The 12359-nt window shown below is 44.0% G+C and overlaps 1 protein-coding gene across 1 annotated transcript in view; it reads right to left on the bottom strand.

Annotated features, from left to right (window-relative positions):
- Nucleotides 1-12359, bottom strand: part of CFAP54 (cilia and flagella associated protein 54) — a 399494-nt gene that overhangs the window by 69121 nt on the left and 318014 nt on the right. Inside the window, exon 61 of the mRNA XM_088453676.1 lies at nt 2911-3009. Within this exon, the coding sequence (XP_088309802.1) occupies nt 2911-3009 (99 nt within the window). The remainder of the gene's footprint in view (nt 1-2910; nt 3010-12359) is intronic.

Raw genomic sequence — 12359 nt, 5'->3', positions numbered from 1 at the left:
ACTTTAATGCAATCTCACTACTTTATAGTGTATGTTTGACTCATTGGTATGAGACGCATGCTCTTATTGGTGACCATCCCATGGTTTTGGCCGAAGGATGAGCGTCAGGACTTTTATAACATGTACAAATGACATTGTACAGTAGTTCCCAGTTCTCACTACAGCTCTATCCATTGGCAGTACCGCTACACTGTAATTACTGTTTTCAGCATTGGTGTCTAATTTTCCTTTTTTTCTTTTGCACACTTTGTAACACCTCCGTGGACTTATTGACTAGTTATGGTATGTAAAATTGTTTTGGATTTTTAAATGAAGAATAAGTACTATTATTGCTTGTTGGAAAAGGAAAGTACTCTTGCTTAGTTTAGTGCAGTGTTTACTTTACCCATCAGCCCAACAGTGGGTGCATTATTGAGTTGCGTGCAGCAAATGACTGAACCATGAAGTCAGCAACATCATTGTAAAACACATTGATTAGGCAACTCAAAAATCAAAAGGTCTTACATGTTTGCACCTTTCAAGTAATTTGTCCTATTTTGCCTATGTTTACATGAATTTATACCATGTAGTGCTAAAATGGTGCTAAAGCAGAATTGGTAGCAAAATGGGTGTAAGTTACTCAAATGAAGGCCTGATTTAGAGTTGCACGCAGTTATGAAGGTGGATAGATCTAGTTATTTTAGTATATTGTGCATGCATTGCAGCCTACATTCGTAACTTGAATCTAACATATCTTAATTGCTAAATGACTGCCATGCTGCTAAAATTGGATTATGCTGCTAAAATTGGATTAGCAGCAGGGAAAGCCTTACTCACGAGATGGAATTCTAGCAAGTAAATCAAATTTGATCGTTATATCATAAAAACAAGCAGCAGCAGATTGAAGACTGGCCTAGGAAGAGTAGGGGGGAGCATTAGAGGGAACACTGTATGATGATGACACAGAAGCAGCGAATGGAATGGCAATGAGACATGAGATGTGGCAATAGGGATGTCAGTAATACATAACGTGGCAATAAGAATGGCAATAATAGATAAAAGGGGGCATTGAGGATGGTAATGAGACATAGCAAGGGGCAATAAGTATGGCAATGAGATACATGAGAGGGGCAAAGATTGATAGCTATTATATATATTCTGAAGAGAATGCAATGAGAGTGGCAATGTGCAATATGAGAGGGGGCAATAAAGGTAACAATAATATGTGGGGGGCAATGAAGAGTACTATGATAGAAATGAAAAATGTATATGTGTGTACACTGGCCCTGATTCAGAGCCGGACGCTCTGAAAGAGCGCTCGCTCTGAATCAGGGCGGTTTTTTTTTTTGTTTGTGAGGCCTCCTGGCCGCTCACATAGCTGTGGGTGACCACCCACAGCTATAGCGAGCGGCCAGGTTGATGGTCGCAATGGTCAAGACCATCGCGACCATCGGGCTTGCGACGAGACCCTTGTTCATCGGAAGCCCCAGAGAGCTTTCGGCTCTAACAGAGCCGGAAACTCTCCACTGACATCACTCGTGATGTCAGTGGGGCCGTCCCCAAACGGCAGGCGTTCACATGGGAACGCCTCCGTTTGGGCAGCCACCCCCCCGGCCCGCCCGCCAAAGGGGGCGAGCTGTCACTCAACATCGACAGCTCGTCCCCTTTGGTGCGAGACCCGGAGCGCCGGATTGCCCTTCGCTAACTGGGTCTCGCGCATGCGCACGATGGAGCCGGCTCCGTCGTGCGCATGCACTGTGGGCCACCATCGACCCAGTTGCGAGCGCTCAGCGCTTGCGACCGGGTCTGAATCAGGCCCACTGTACATGCATGCTAAATGTAATTTTTTTCTTAGAAAATACTTATATGGACATCCTGCATTTGTCTCTTCACCCCTGTTAAACCTGTACACCTGAAAGACCCATTCATTTGTTATCTATCACCAGCATAAAAATCGGATATACAGTATAGGTTGCTTATAGGACTCAGGAGACATGAGAGAGGTAAAACCCTGGCGTGCCTATGTTTTCCTCCATTAGCAATGGACCCTTACTTTGTGTACCGTATATACAGATGAATGGACCTGACTCAGAGACGGATGGTATTGCAGCCGCGATCGTGATTTTTGCCCAGTAGCGGTAAAATGCAAATGCTAGTTTCAGCCTTCTCCTAGTGAACTTGTGAGCGCCGGAGAGTGCAAGCCCTGAGAGGCCCACTTTCAATATCCGGTGAATCCAATCACTCACCATTGCATTCACCATTGACCCTTGTACCAGCCTATGGCATGCAGGTGCAGAGTCTCCTTCTCAACTCCGTATTAACATGGCCTCTGTCACTGCGGCTCTGCGACTATTACATAGACAAGCTAACGACATTCCAATAACTCTGGATTTTTTTGCGCACATTTCAGGACACCTCCCAATCACCAAACAGGGACACCCATGGCATTTCCTAATGCCAGAGCGCTTGTATGCAACAGCTCATTTGTGTGTATACTGAGGGTAACGCATGTGCCGTAGGGGTTTTAAAAATATTTTGCGCATACACAGTTGCAAATAATCGTTCAATTCCGCCAACATTGCATTCAGTTTGTGTCTACCTCTGAATCGGGCCCAATGTGTACAGAAATGTCATTGATAGATGAGAATCACAGACTGTTATTTTATCAACCTATTCAATAGACACTCAGGGGTCTATTTATCAAGCAGTGAAAAGTGTGGAGTAGTGAACCAGTGAAAAAGTTGCCCATAGCAACCAATCAGCTCCTACCTATTATTTTATAGACTGTACTTGATAAATGCTACTTCAAAGCTGATTGGTTGCAATGGGCAACTTCTCCACTGGTTCACTTCTCCACACTTTTCACTGCTTGATAATTAGACACCAAAGCACCAAACGAGCACAGTGAACAGTGTGAATATGTCAAAGAACCTGTGTGGCGGCTCTAATGGCAATCCATGCCAGCAGTCTGTAGAACTCCGATGGGCTCATTGTTTTCACTTCACTCTGGTTTTGCATCACTTTATCCATCTAGAAGAAATAGAATATGCATTATAGATTGTATGCTAAAACCATTGTGTTCTAGACATGTTTACTCTTTTAGAGGTTTTACCAATAATTATACTGTATGGTTCTTCTAATTCACTTCAGTTAATAGATCCTTCCTAATGCCAATTATATTATTTGCAAAGGAACTATAGGAGACAGATTCAATAGGCATCAGTATCATATTTATAGTTCCAATCATATTACTCAGTGCTGTACAGAAAATATGTAATCATTCAAAACAGTCCCTGGCCCAGTGGAAGAAGCCAAGTAACCTACCGATCTATATCTTAGAAGCAACTGTTGGATACTCATGCAAACTCCATATAGATATGGCCCTGGACAGAATTGAACACATACTAACCATGTAATTCATTATGGTTTGAAAATAAGTTAGTTTCCTGTCACTGCAGTTTAGTGAGGAGGGCTGAAAAGGTTAATTACAAGTCAATCACTGATTAATTTTAGACAATATCTCCCCCTCCTGAAATGTATGGCCCAAGTAAATCCGGCTTTAGTTTGTTATTGTCCCATTGCACTTTCTGAATGAAAGCATAAAAGGATGACTTGCCTGGTACACAAAGCACTATATATTACAGAATTAACTACTCCAATCTGGCACTATAGTTTGGGATACTCTAATCCTGCATTATTATTTAATGCTGTAATAGGTCTGTGTTTTAATCATAAAAGCTGATTACATTTTGTTAATCTATATTAAACTCAATTTAACAGTCTGCTTATGTTTCTCCAGCAACACAAGCAATAATTCAGAAAATAAAATATGCTTCTTTAGACCAAGGCTTCCCACAGTTTGTAAAGTTCTCTAAATTCTCTATTTCTTTTTACCACATTAACAAAATACCTGTGATGGAATAACTCCAGTCTAAACCTTATGCAAATCTCAGTGTAACTGTATTAGAACTTTCAATCTGTAGCTATGAAATGGCCTTCATTTCAGTGGTGGCTCCTAGGTGGCAATAGGGGAGGTGGTTAGCTAGACACGGACATGTCTAATGTGTGACCACAATGTGGGTCTGATGGTGCAGATGGTGAACTTATTACGCAAAGCGACAAATTTGAGTCGCAGCCGGTAGGGGTCTCTGGGTCTGATTCAGACCCGCTCGCTGCCGGAGGCAGCTCGCAGGTCTGAGGGGCGTTTTTTTTTTCTTCATGCCGCTCGCTAAGCTGTGGGTGTTCACCCACAGCTTTTGCGAGCGGCCTGGAGCCCGTCGCGATTATCAGGCTTGCGAGGAGACCCTGTGGTAGGGTCTCAGCTCTCTCAAGCCCGAGTGGACTCCCTGCTCTAATAGAGCAGGAAGTCCACTACTGACATCACTAGTGATGTCAGTAGGGCCGCCCACAAACGCCAGGCGTTCCTAATGGGACGCCTGCGTTTGTCCAGTCACCCCCCCTCCCCGCCTACAAAACGATCAATCAACATCGACAGCCACATCTTGTAGCGAGACCCGTAGCGACGAGCAGCTGTCCCTGGACGGGTCTCGCACATGCGCACGCCGGAGGTGGTGCATGCGCAGTGGGGGACCATTGACCCGCTTGCGAGCGCTGTGCGCTTGTGCGCGGGTCTGAATTGGGACCTCTGTACAAATCCCATCAGCTGCGGCTTTAGCAAACTAATGTAGTCGGCTGCGTAAAAAGTCGCGGTCACGGCTGCGTAAAAAGACGCAGTCACATCTGCATTACTGTCCGCCTCTGAATCAGGCCCAATGTCCATTGATGTAATATGCCATAAAACCACTGTTGCTTTAATTGATTCTCATCAAAAAACATGAATAATGTTTAAAACATTCCATGTATCGCCGTGCACAGCTCTAAATCACAAACTATGTAGCTTATTTACATAGCTTTGTAACACTAATAAGGGAGACCAACTACTAATTAAAACAACTACAAACTTCCTATTCATTAAAATTGCATTAGATTGAATGCAGCACTTTGCACTTCCATAAATTGTCTAAATCTTCTGTTGTTCATTTTGAACCACATTTGGACTAAAAACACATTAATAATTCTACATCAGTCACGCTAAAAACAGAGGGCCTGATTCAGAGCTGAACGCTCTGACCAGAGCGCTCGCTCTGAATCAGGGCCCTCCTACCTGAAAATGGAGCGGCCTCCTGGCCGCTCGCAGAGCTGTGGGTGACCACCCACAGCATATGCGAGCGGCCAAAAAGATGGTCGCGATGGTCTTTGACCATCGTGACCATCGGGCTTGCGACGAGACCCTGCGGTAGGGTCTCGCTGCCGCAAGCCCAGGAGTGATTTTGGCTCTATCAGAGCCAAAATCACTCCCACTGACATCACTAGTGATGTCAGTGGGGCCGGCTTCAGACGGTAGGCGTTCCCATGAGAACGCCTCCGTCTGGCAGCCACGCCCCCGGCACGCCCACCAAAGGGAGCGTGCTGTCAATCAACATCGACAGCACGCCCCCTTTGGTGCGAGACCCGGAGCAACGGAGAGCCTGTCGCTATCCGGGTCTCGCGCATGCGCACGACGGAGCTCCCTCCGTTGTGCGCATGCGCAGTGGGGCAACATCGACCCGCTTGCGAGCGTCCTTTGCTCGCGAGCGGGTCTGAATGACCCCCAGAATTCACTATAAATCCAAACTGAGTGGTGTTGTACTTTAGGTTACATGTACACTTTCCGGAGCCAGGGCCTGATTCACAGGTGCACGCAAAGCTGTTTGCAGATCTGCACCATTTTTTTAATACTGCACATACATATGAGTCACACTGCGCATGCTCCAAGTTAGATAACCAAGGCAGTCGAAGTGAGGACTTGGACGCAGTGTTATTGACAGCCAGGAAGCGTTTGTGGGAGGTTACAAGGTGGCGAGGCAAACACAGGCAAGTCAAATCCATAATGAGCCTGCAAACTTGTAATCGTATGCAATGATAAAGGCACCGGTGGCTTAGTTGCAACACACATTCTGTGAACCACAGGGTTGCTCAGAAGATCGATGGTGCAACCAATGTGCAACTGCTGTTGTGACTTTGGGCCTGATTCAGCAAAGAACGCAGTTCCTAATACGCACACAATAGGTCAATTAATTCTAAATGCACATGCGCGAGACAGATGCTGCGCTCAGCACTGCGTTCACAGAGGCTACGCAGACCCATGACAGAGTGAATGACAGGAAGTGGCGTTTGTGGGTGGTGACGGGGGGGTGGTCGGGCGAACACAGGAGTGCCAGTGCATTTCAACACCGTTGCATGGACATGCATAAATTAGCCACTGCGAAACCAGGCGCCACGTGAGGTCTCACAGCGTGCGCAGAAGTAAATTCCTGAGTGAGGTCTGACCTGCCTTAACTGTGCTTATGGGTCCGATGTTACCGATTGTTTCGCTATGTTGTCAAAGTATACGGATGTGAGTAAGGGGAAGTGGGCGTTCTTATGTCAGGCTGCGAATGCAATGCAAATGCAACATTTAAATATCACCGCTGATATTAGCAACGCAGTTGCATGCGTATAAGCAGCATAGCGACTTTGTACAGCAGTGGATATGAGATGGCACAGGTCGGAGTCTCAGTACAAATTCCTGCGTCTGCCTCATATTTTTGCACAACCGCTGCGTACAGAATCGCAGCTGCGATGAGATTTGCGTGCACATCTAAATCAGTCTTCCAGTTATTATGCATTTCATCACATTTGTTTTTAAATATAGTGATATTATTCACATGTACTAAGCCTTTTTATTAAGTGCATATAAACAGATGCTTATGCTTCAGTTAAGTTGCTTGAAATTATGTTTTAATGGATTAGTAATCAATTCCATTAGTTGAGTAATGAGTAAAAGGGTTTGCCAAATGTCAAGATTCTAGTAAGTTTGGTGATTAACTACTAGTAAAATAATAGATATTAAGATGCTGTGCACAAGGTAAAAAAAAAACCTTCCTGTTGACTACATGACCAACCACTTAACCGCCGGAAACCAGGAAGTACGAACGATCCTCAGAGATGTGCCGCGGTTGTTGCTCGATACAAGTTGGAAAAAGGACCTACAGCAGGGAAGGACTGCTACCAGTGTTACTATCCACATGGGCATAGAGGGGGAATATAAACCTGTGGCGAGCGAAGCAAGCCAACGTGCCCGAAGCATGGTGAGCGAAGCAAGCCCGCGAGGGGACACTTTTGGCCACAGTTCTGAACTTTGCCCCTCTCCTTTTGCCACGGGTCACGTGGTTGTGACATCATAGGTACTTTGCAGCACCTCATTCTCGACCTAACCGATGTGCCGCAGCTCTCCTAGACCTACACTCCAGCATCTGTTACTCATCCATCACCATAGTGTGAGAGTCTATAATAATTTATAGTGTTTATTTAAAACATACTGTATGATTTATCAGTATTTATGAGAAAAAGCCATTTTCCTTTACACAAATATCATGAGATTGTATTGAACAAGCAGCTGAAGGAGAGCAGCAGGTGAGAATCCCAGAATAGGATACTAAGTCTGGACACTGAAGAAACTACAAACTAAAATACACATTGACACATCCTATGTACTTGTTAAAACCAATCATATGTATTCTTTTCTGTCAAACCATTTTTGGCAAATGTTTGTAACAGCAGTTTTCTGAAGGTATAAAAGACGGATCAAAGGGGATGTACCTCTGAGAGCTAAGTGGAATTCATCACAAGTGTGTGTTGAGTTTCCTTATCTTCCCAGCCGGCTGTAAGGAAAATTAATAAAATAGGAGCAGCGTTTCTAATACCATGATCCAGGGGTAGGAAGCCTCGTCACCCCAACATTTCTGGGGGACTTGGCTGGGATCCCCAACTGCCTGTCTGTACTGACGAATATCCACTTGAAAATTTGGAACTGCAGAAGCAAATTCTGATCGGTGAGTATTGAAAAACAAATGCATATTTGCGCTTTTCAATGCTCTCTTCTGCGCTTCCTAATTAGTATTGTGGGGTTCAGTATGGATGGGCTGATCGGGGATCTATGAATATATTGTATGCCAAACCTGCTCTTTTAAAGTATAAGTTGTCTTGTCTTGAAGTGAGTGAAAGGAGTGTGATTGTATGTGTGCTAACTGTGAGATGTATATGAAGGAACCAGATCTTTAAATGATCAAGCAAAGACTGCACTTCTCATCTGCAATTAGAGGCTTGTCCTGTCTTTTGAGAGGTGTGACCCCTGAGTTGAGACATTCACTGATCTCCTTGCTCTCATAGTAGCTGTAAGAAGTGACACCTAGAGTCTAAACACGGCAAATGTGTTTAGGAGTGCAGAGAAAGGTGCCCATTGATTCGGGAGAGGGTCCTTCACGTTGCCTCGTTGGTACCCCTAGGGGCGCCTGGGGCTGAAGGGATGTACATGTTATTCATCTGTGTAGCTTGCCAGAAGGATTAGAACAGTGGGTCATAATCTGTCGGAGTGTTATAGTGACATTAGGAATACTGTATTGTCTTTTTAAGGACAGGGATAACAGGTCTCCAGAGTCTGATATATGAACCACATATAACTAAAGTGTGAGGGGTGTACTTGTGTAGTGATATTACAGTAAACCAGATCATTTAAAAGTCCTAATCTAATAGCTGTAATAAATCAGAGGATCCTTGTGGTATATACTTGCCTCAAAGGGTGTCAACATATTTGGCTACTAGGATAGATAAAAACTGGGCTGGACTAATAAATTAGTTACCCAGTAATTTGTGCAGGGATAGTTCAGTAGTAGCTTGTGCAGTTATTAGGGGGTTGCCAGCTGATAGGCATTTGAAGCTGATGAGACAGGTTTTGTTGTATAGTTACCCAGTAGGAACACAGGAATAAGTGAATGTTCTTTTGAATAAAATAAAGATTCCTCAGGGAATTCAGGAAACACTAGGAGCGGTAACCCATAATAGGGGCTCAGGGCAGTAGAGGCATGGTAAAAGAATTGCCATGTGCTCCTGCGGATCTAGTCGAATCCAGGGAGGGGAAAAGTGCACATAAAGATATTCAAAAGATACTACAGAAAGCAGGGATGCCCAGTGTGGGTTCCCTGGATACTGTAAGATGGAAAACCTTTGCAAAAGAAAACAAGGCTTGGATAGAGTGTAAGAAAGTAGGCAAGCAAGTACAGGCTTGGTTAAAGGTAGCCAAAGAAATACATAAAGAACAGGAGGTAAAACAAGACACTGAGTTTATGGAAGATTGTGGTCCAAATACTGTGAGGCCTGTCCCAGTGATCCCTTTTATAAATCAACAGGCATCACTAACAGCCCCAGATTTAAGCCCAAAATACCCAAGTTTGGCTCCATTTACCACACCAGTAAGGGATGGCAGGAAATGCCCAGGATGTGGCAAATGTGTACCTAATGCTAACACTAATTGTCCATTTTGTGGGAATCAAGTGCCCTGGCCAGGGGAACCCTGTGATCAACAAGGCTTAACCAGATCACCTCATTATCCATCACCTCCGCACTTATCACCAGTTATACCACCAGCTCCTCCACTGCCTTATGCAGGAGGAAATTTCAGCCCTAGGATGGTCAGGCACCTTAATGCCTTGGATGTTCAATAAAAACAGACACAGGACACAGGTATGCAAGAAGCAAGCCACAGGCAATAATGATGAACCTTGTGGCTGTGAACACTGTGGGGGGAACAGATGTATTTTCAGAAAGGGACAGGTCCACCCCCATAGCAAAATACATCTGTAGAGGCTTATCCTGTAACTACACAGGAGGTGTTTGAACCAAATCCCCAGAATGCAGTAGTTATGATAAGAGTAAGAACCCAAATTCAGTCTAGACCCTAGACAGACCAGAGATAATATTAAAGTATCTCCAGAAGAAGCAAAAAGGAAAGGGTTATATTTCTTCTGTCATAAAGCAGGGAACATGGGATTGTCAGAAATATAAGGAATGGGCAGAGAAAAGGGAGCAATTTGGAGTAAGGGTTCAAACAGCACATAGCCCATAGGAAATAGGCTGTCCAGTGTCAGGTCCCCCACAATCCACTATTAATACCTCAGGTCCCAAGGGAATAATACAACTGACACTACCTGGGGAGGAACAAATTTACTGTACAATAGACACTGGCGCCAGCCATACCGTTTTAAGGGCAGAAGATGTTCCATAAGAAATATGTAACAAATCAGACAATTCCTGGAACACGATTAACAGGACATACCATATCCTTACATGTTAGTAAAGCCCATAAAAGTTGCAGTGGGGTCAGAAGAGAAAAAAAAAAAATTAAAGTCCCTGTAGAATTCCTGACCTCCACATCCTGTCCAGTTAATTTGTTAGGAGCAGATAGCCTTAATAAATTACAAGCTACCATTGAGTACAGGGATGGTAATGTAATACTGAAAGGAAGTACAGGGCAGGATCTTCAATGTCAGCTAGCAGCAGCAGCAATATATTTGCTGCAACACAGATAGAAGTGATGATCCCTGCACAGATAGAAGTGATGATCCCTGACTGGCTTTCAGAAGTCCCTGAAAAATTATGGTCTAAGGGTAAAACAGATGTGGGATTACTGGATGTACAACCGGTTACACTCACCTTAAAACCAGGTGTAGTGCCAGTAAAGATTAAATAATACCCATTGACCAGAGATCAGGAAAAGGCCCTACAGTGGCAGATTGCTGCATATCAGAAAACAGGGGTTATAAGAGAATGTAGGTCCCCATGGAGCACCCCTTTATTTCTGGTAAAAAGGAAGGTGGGGGCAGATGGTAAACAGGAATACTGGATGGTGCATGATCTAAGAGAGGTAAACAAATGGTTGGTGGTGGACGTACCTATAGTGCATAATCCACTCACCTTATTAAACCAAATGCCAGCAACAGCAACTCATTTCATAGTAATAGACTTGGCTAATTTATTTATTTATTTATTTTTCTGTACCTCTTACATCAGAGTGTCAGCTTTATTTAGCTTTTAAAAGTATGGGCAAACAGTATTGCTGGACTAGATAACCCTGAGGAGGGGCAACCTCTCCATCTGCATTTACAGAGGCTATGTCCATCATACTGAAAGAGTGGAGACCACAGTTTGACACCACCCAGTTGTTGCAGTATGTGGATGATTTGCTCCTATGTGCAGATACAGAGGGACAGTGAAACTAAATCATTACTTATTTTTCTGAGTGAACAACATTGCAGTGTGTCAAAAAAAATGCAAACAGCTCAAGCACAAGTTACCTTTTTAGGACATTGTATTTCTCAAGGTGCAAGACATTTCACACAAGATAGGATATCAGCTATACAGAAAGTGCCAGAGCCCACTACCACCAGGCAACTCAGAGCATTTCTAGTTCTAATAGAGTATTGATGGAATGGATTGCCAACACATTCCTTATAATGCAGCCCCTCTATGATGCGTTGACAGATACAAAAGACAAAACAGTAATATTAACATCAGAACAGAAGAAAGCTTTTATGCAGATAAAAACTGCAGTTACACAAGCACCAGCACTAGGATTACCCAGATATGACAGGCCTTTTATGCTATTCTGTCATGAAACACAAGGACATACTCAAAGGGTATTAGTGCAGGAACATGGTGGTAAACAATGGCCCCTGGCATATTGATGATGAGGGGGATAATGTACTGCAAATACAGTCACATAAAAATACAAATCAAAATTTTTCTGACCATGATTGTCTTGAACTTATGAAAATAGAAATGAAGGAACTAGAAAATGTGACAGATGTTCCCTTATCTAATCCAGACTGGGAGTTGTTTGTAGATGGCTCTAGATATTATCATGAAGGGTCCCCAAGAACAGGGTATGCAGTCACCACCTTAGATGAGGTATTGATTCAGCAACCACTCCCACCTTCCTGCTCAGCACAGGAAGCAGAGTTGAGGGCACTCACTGAGGCATGTATAATGGCTGAAAATCAGACAGCAAACATTTACACTGACTGCAGGTACGCTTGGGGTGTGGCCCATGATTTCGGGCCTATTTGGAAGACTAGGGATTTTATGGGCTTGGCTGGTAAACCCATTAAGAATGCTGAGCTCATTAGATTGTTGTTTGCAGCCTTACAGCTTCCAAGTAGAGTAGCCATTTTAAAGGTGCAAGCACACACCAAGGAGAAAACAGCTGAGGCCAAGGGGAATGAAAAGCAGATGCTGCGGCTAAGCAAGATGCCCTGTTACCTATCCCAGCCCTCTATGGTATAGAAACAGACACAAAGAAAGAACCCTTGGACATAACAGGCTTTACACCAGTTTCAAGAACAAGCCATAGAAGGCAAAAAGAGAGGCTAGGAGAAATGGGGAGCCACCTGTGTTAGTATGCATTGGGCTAAAGCCACCAGGTGCTGCCTCCCAAGGTCCTTATATCCCCTGATGACCCAGCTGGC

The sequence above is a fragment of the Taudactylus pleione genome, unplaced genomic scaffold (genome assembly GCF_031769625.1).
Source record: "Taudactylus pleione unplaced genomic scaffold, aTauple2 ptg000040l, whole genome shotgun sequence".
NCBI classification, from domain to species: domain Eukaryota; kingdom Metazoa; phylum Chordata; class Amphibia; order Anura; family Myobatrachidae; genus Taudactylus; species Taudactylus pleione.
The sequence above is the reverse complement of the archived record's forward strand: the minus strand, read 5'-3'. Positions and strand labels throughout refer to the sequence as shown.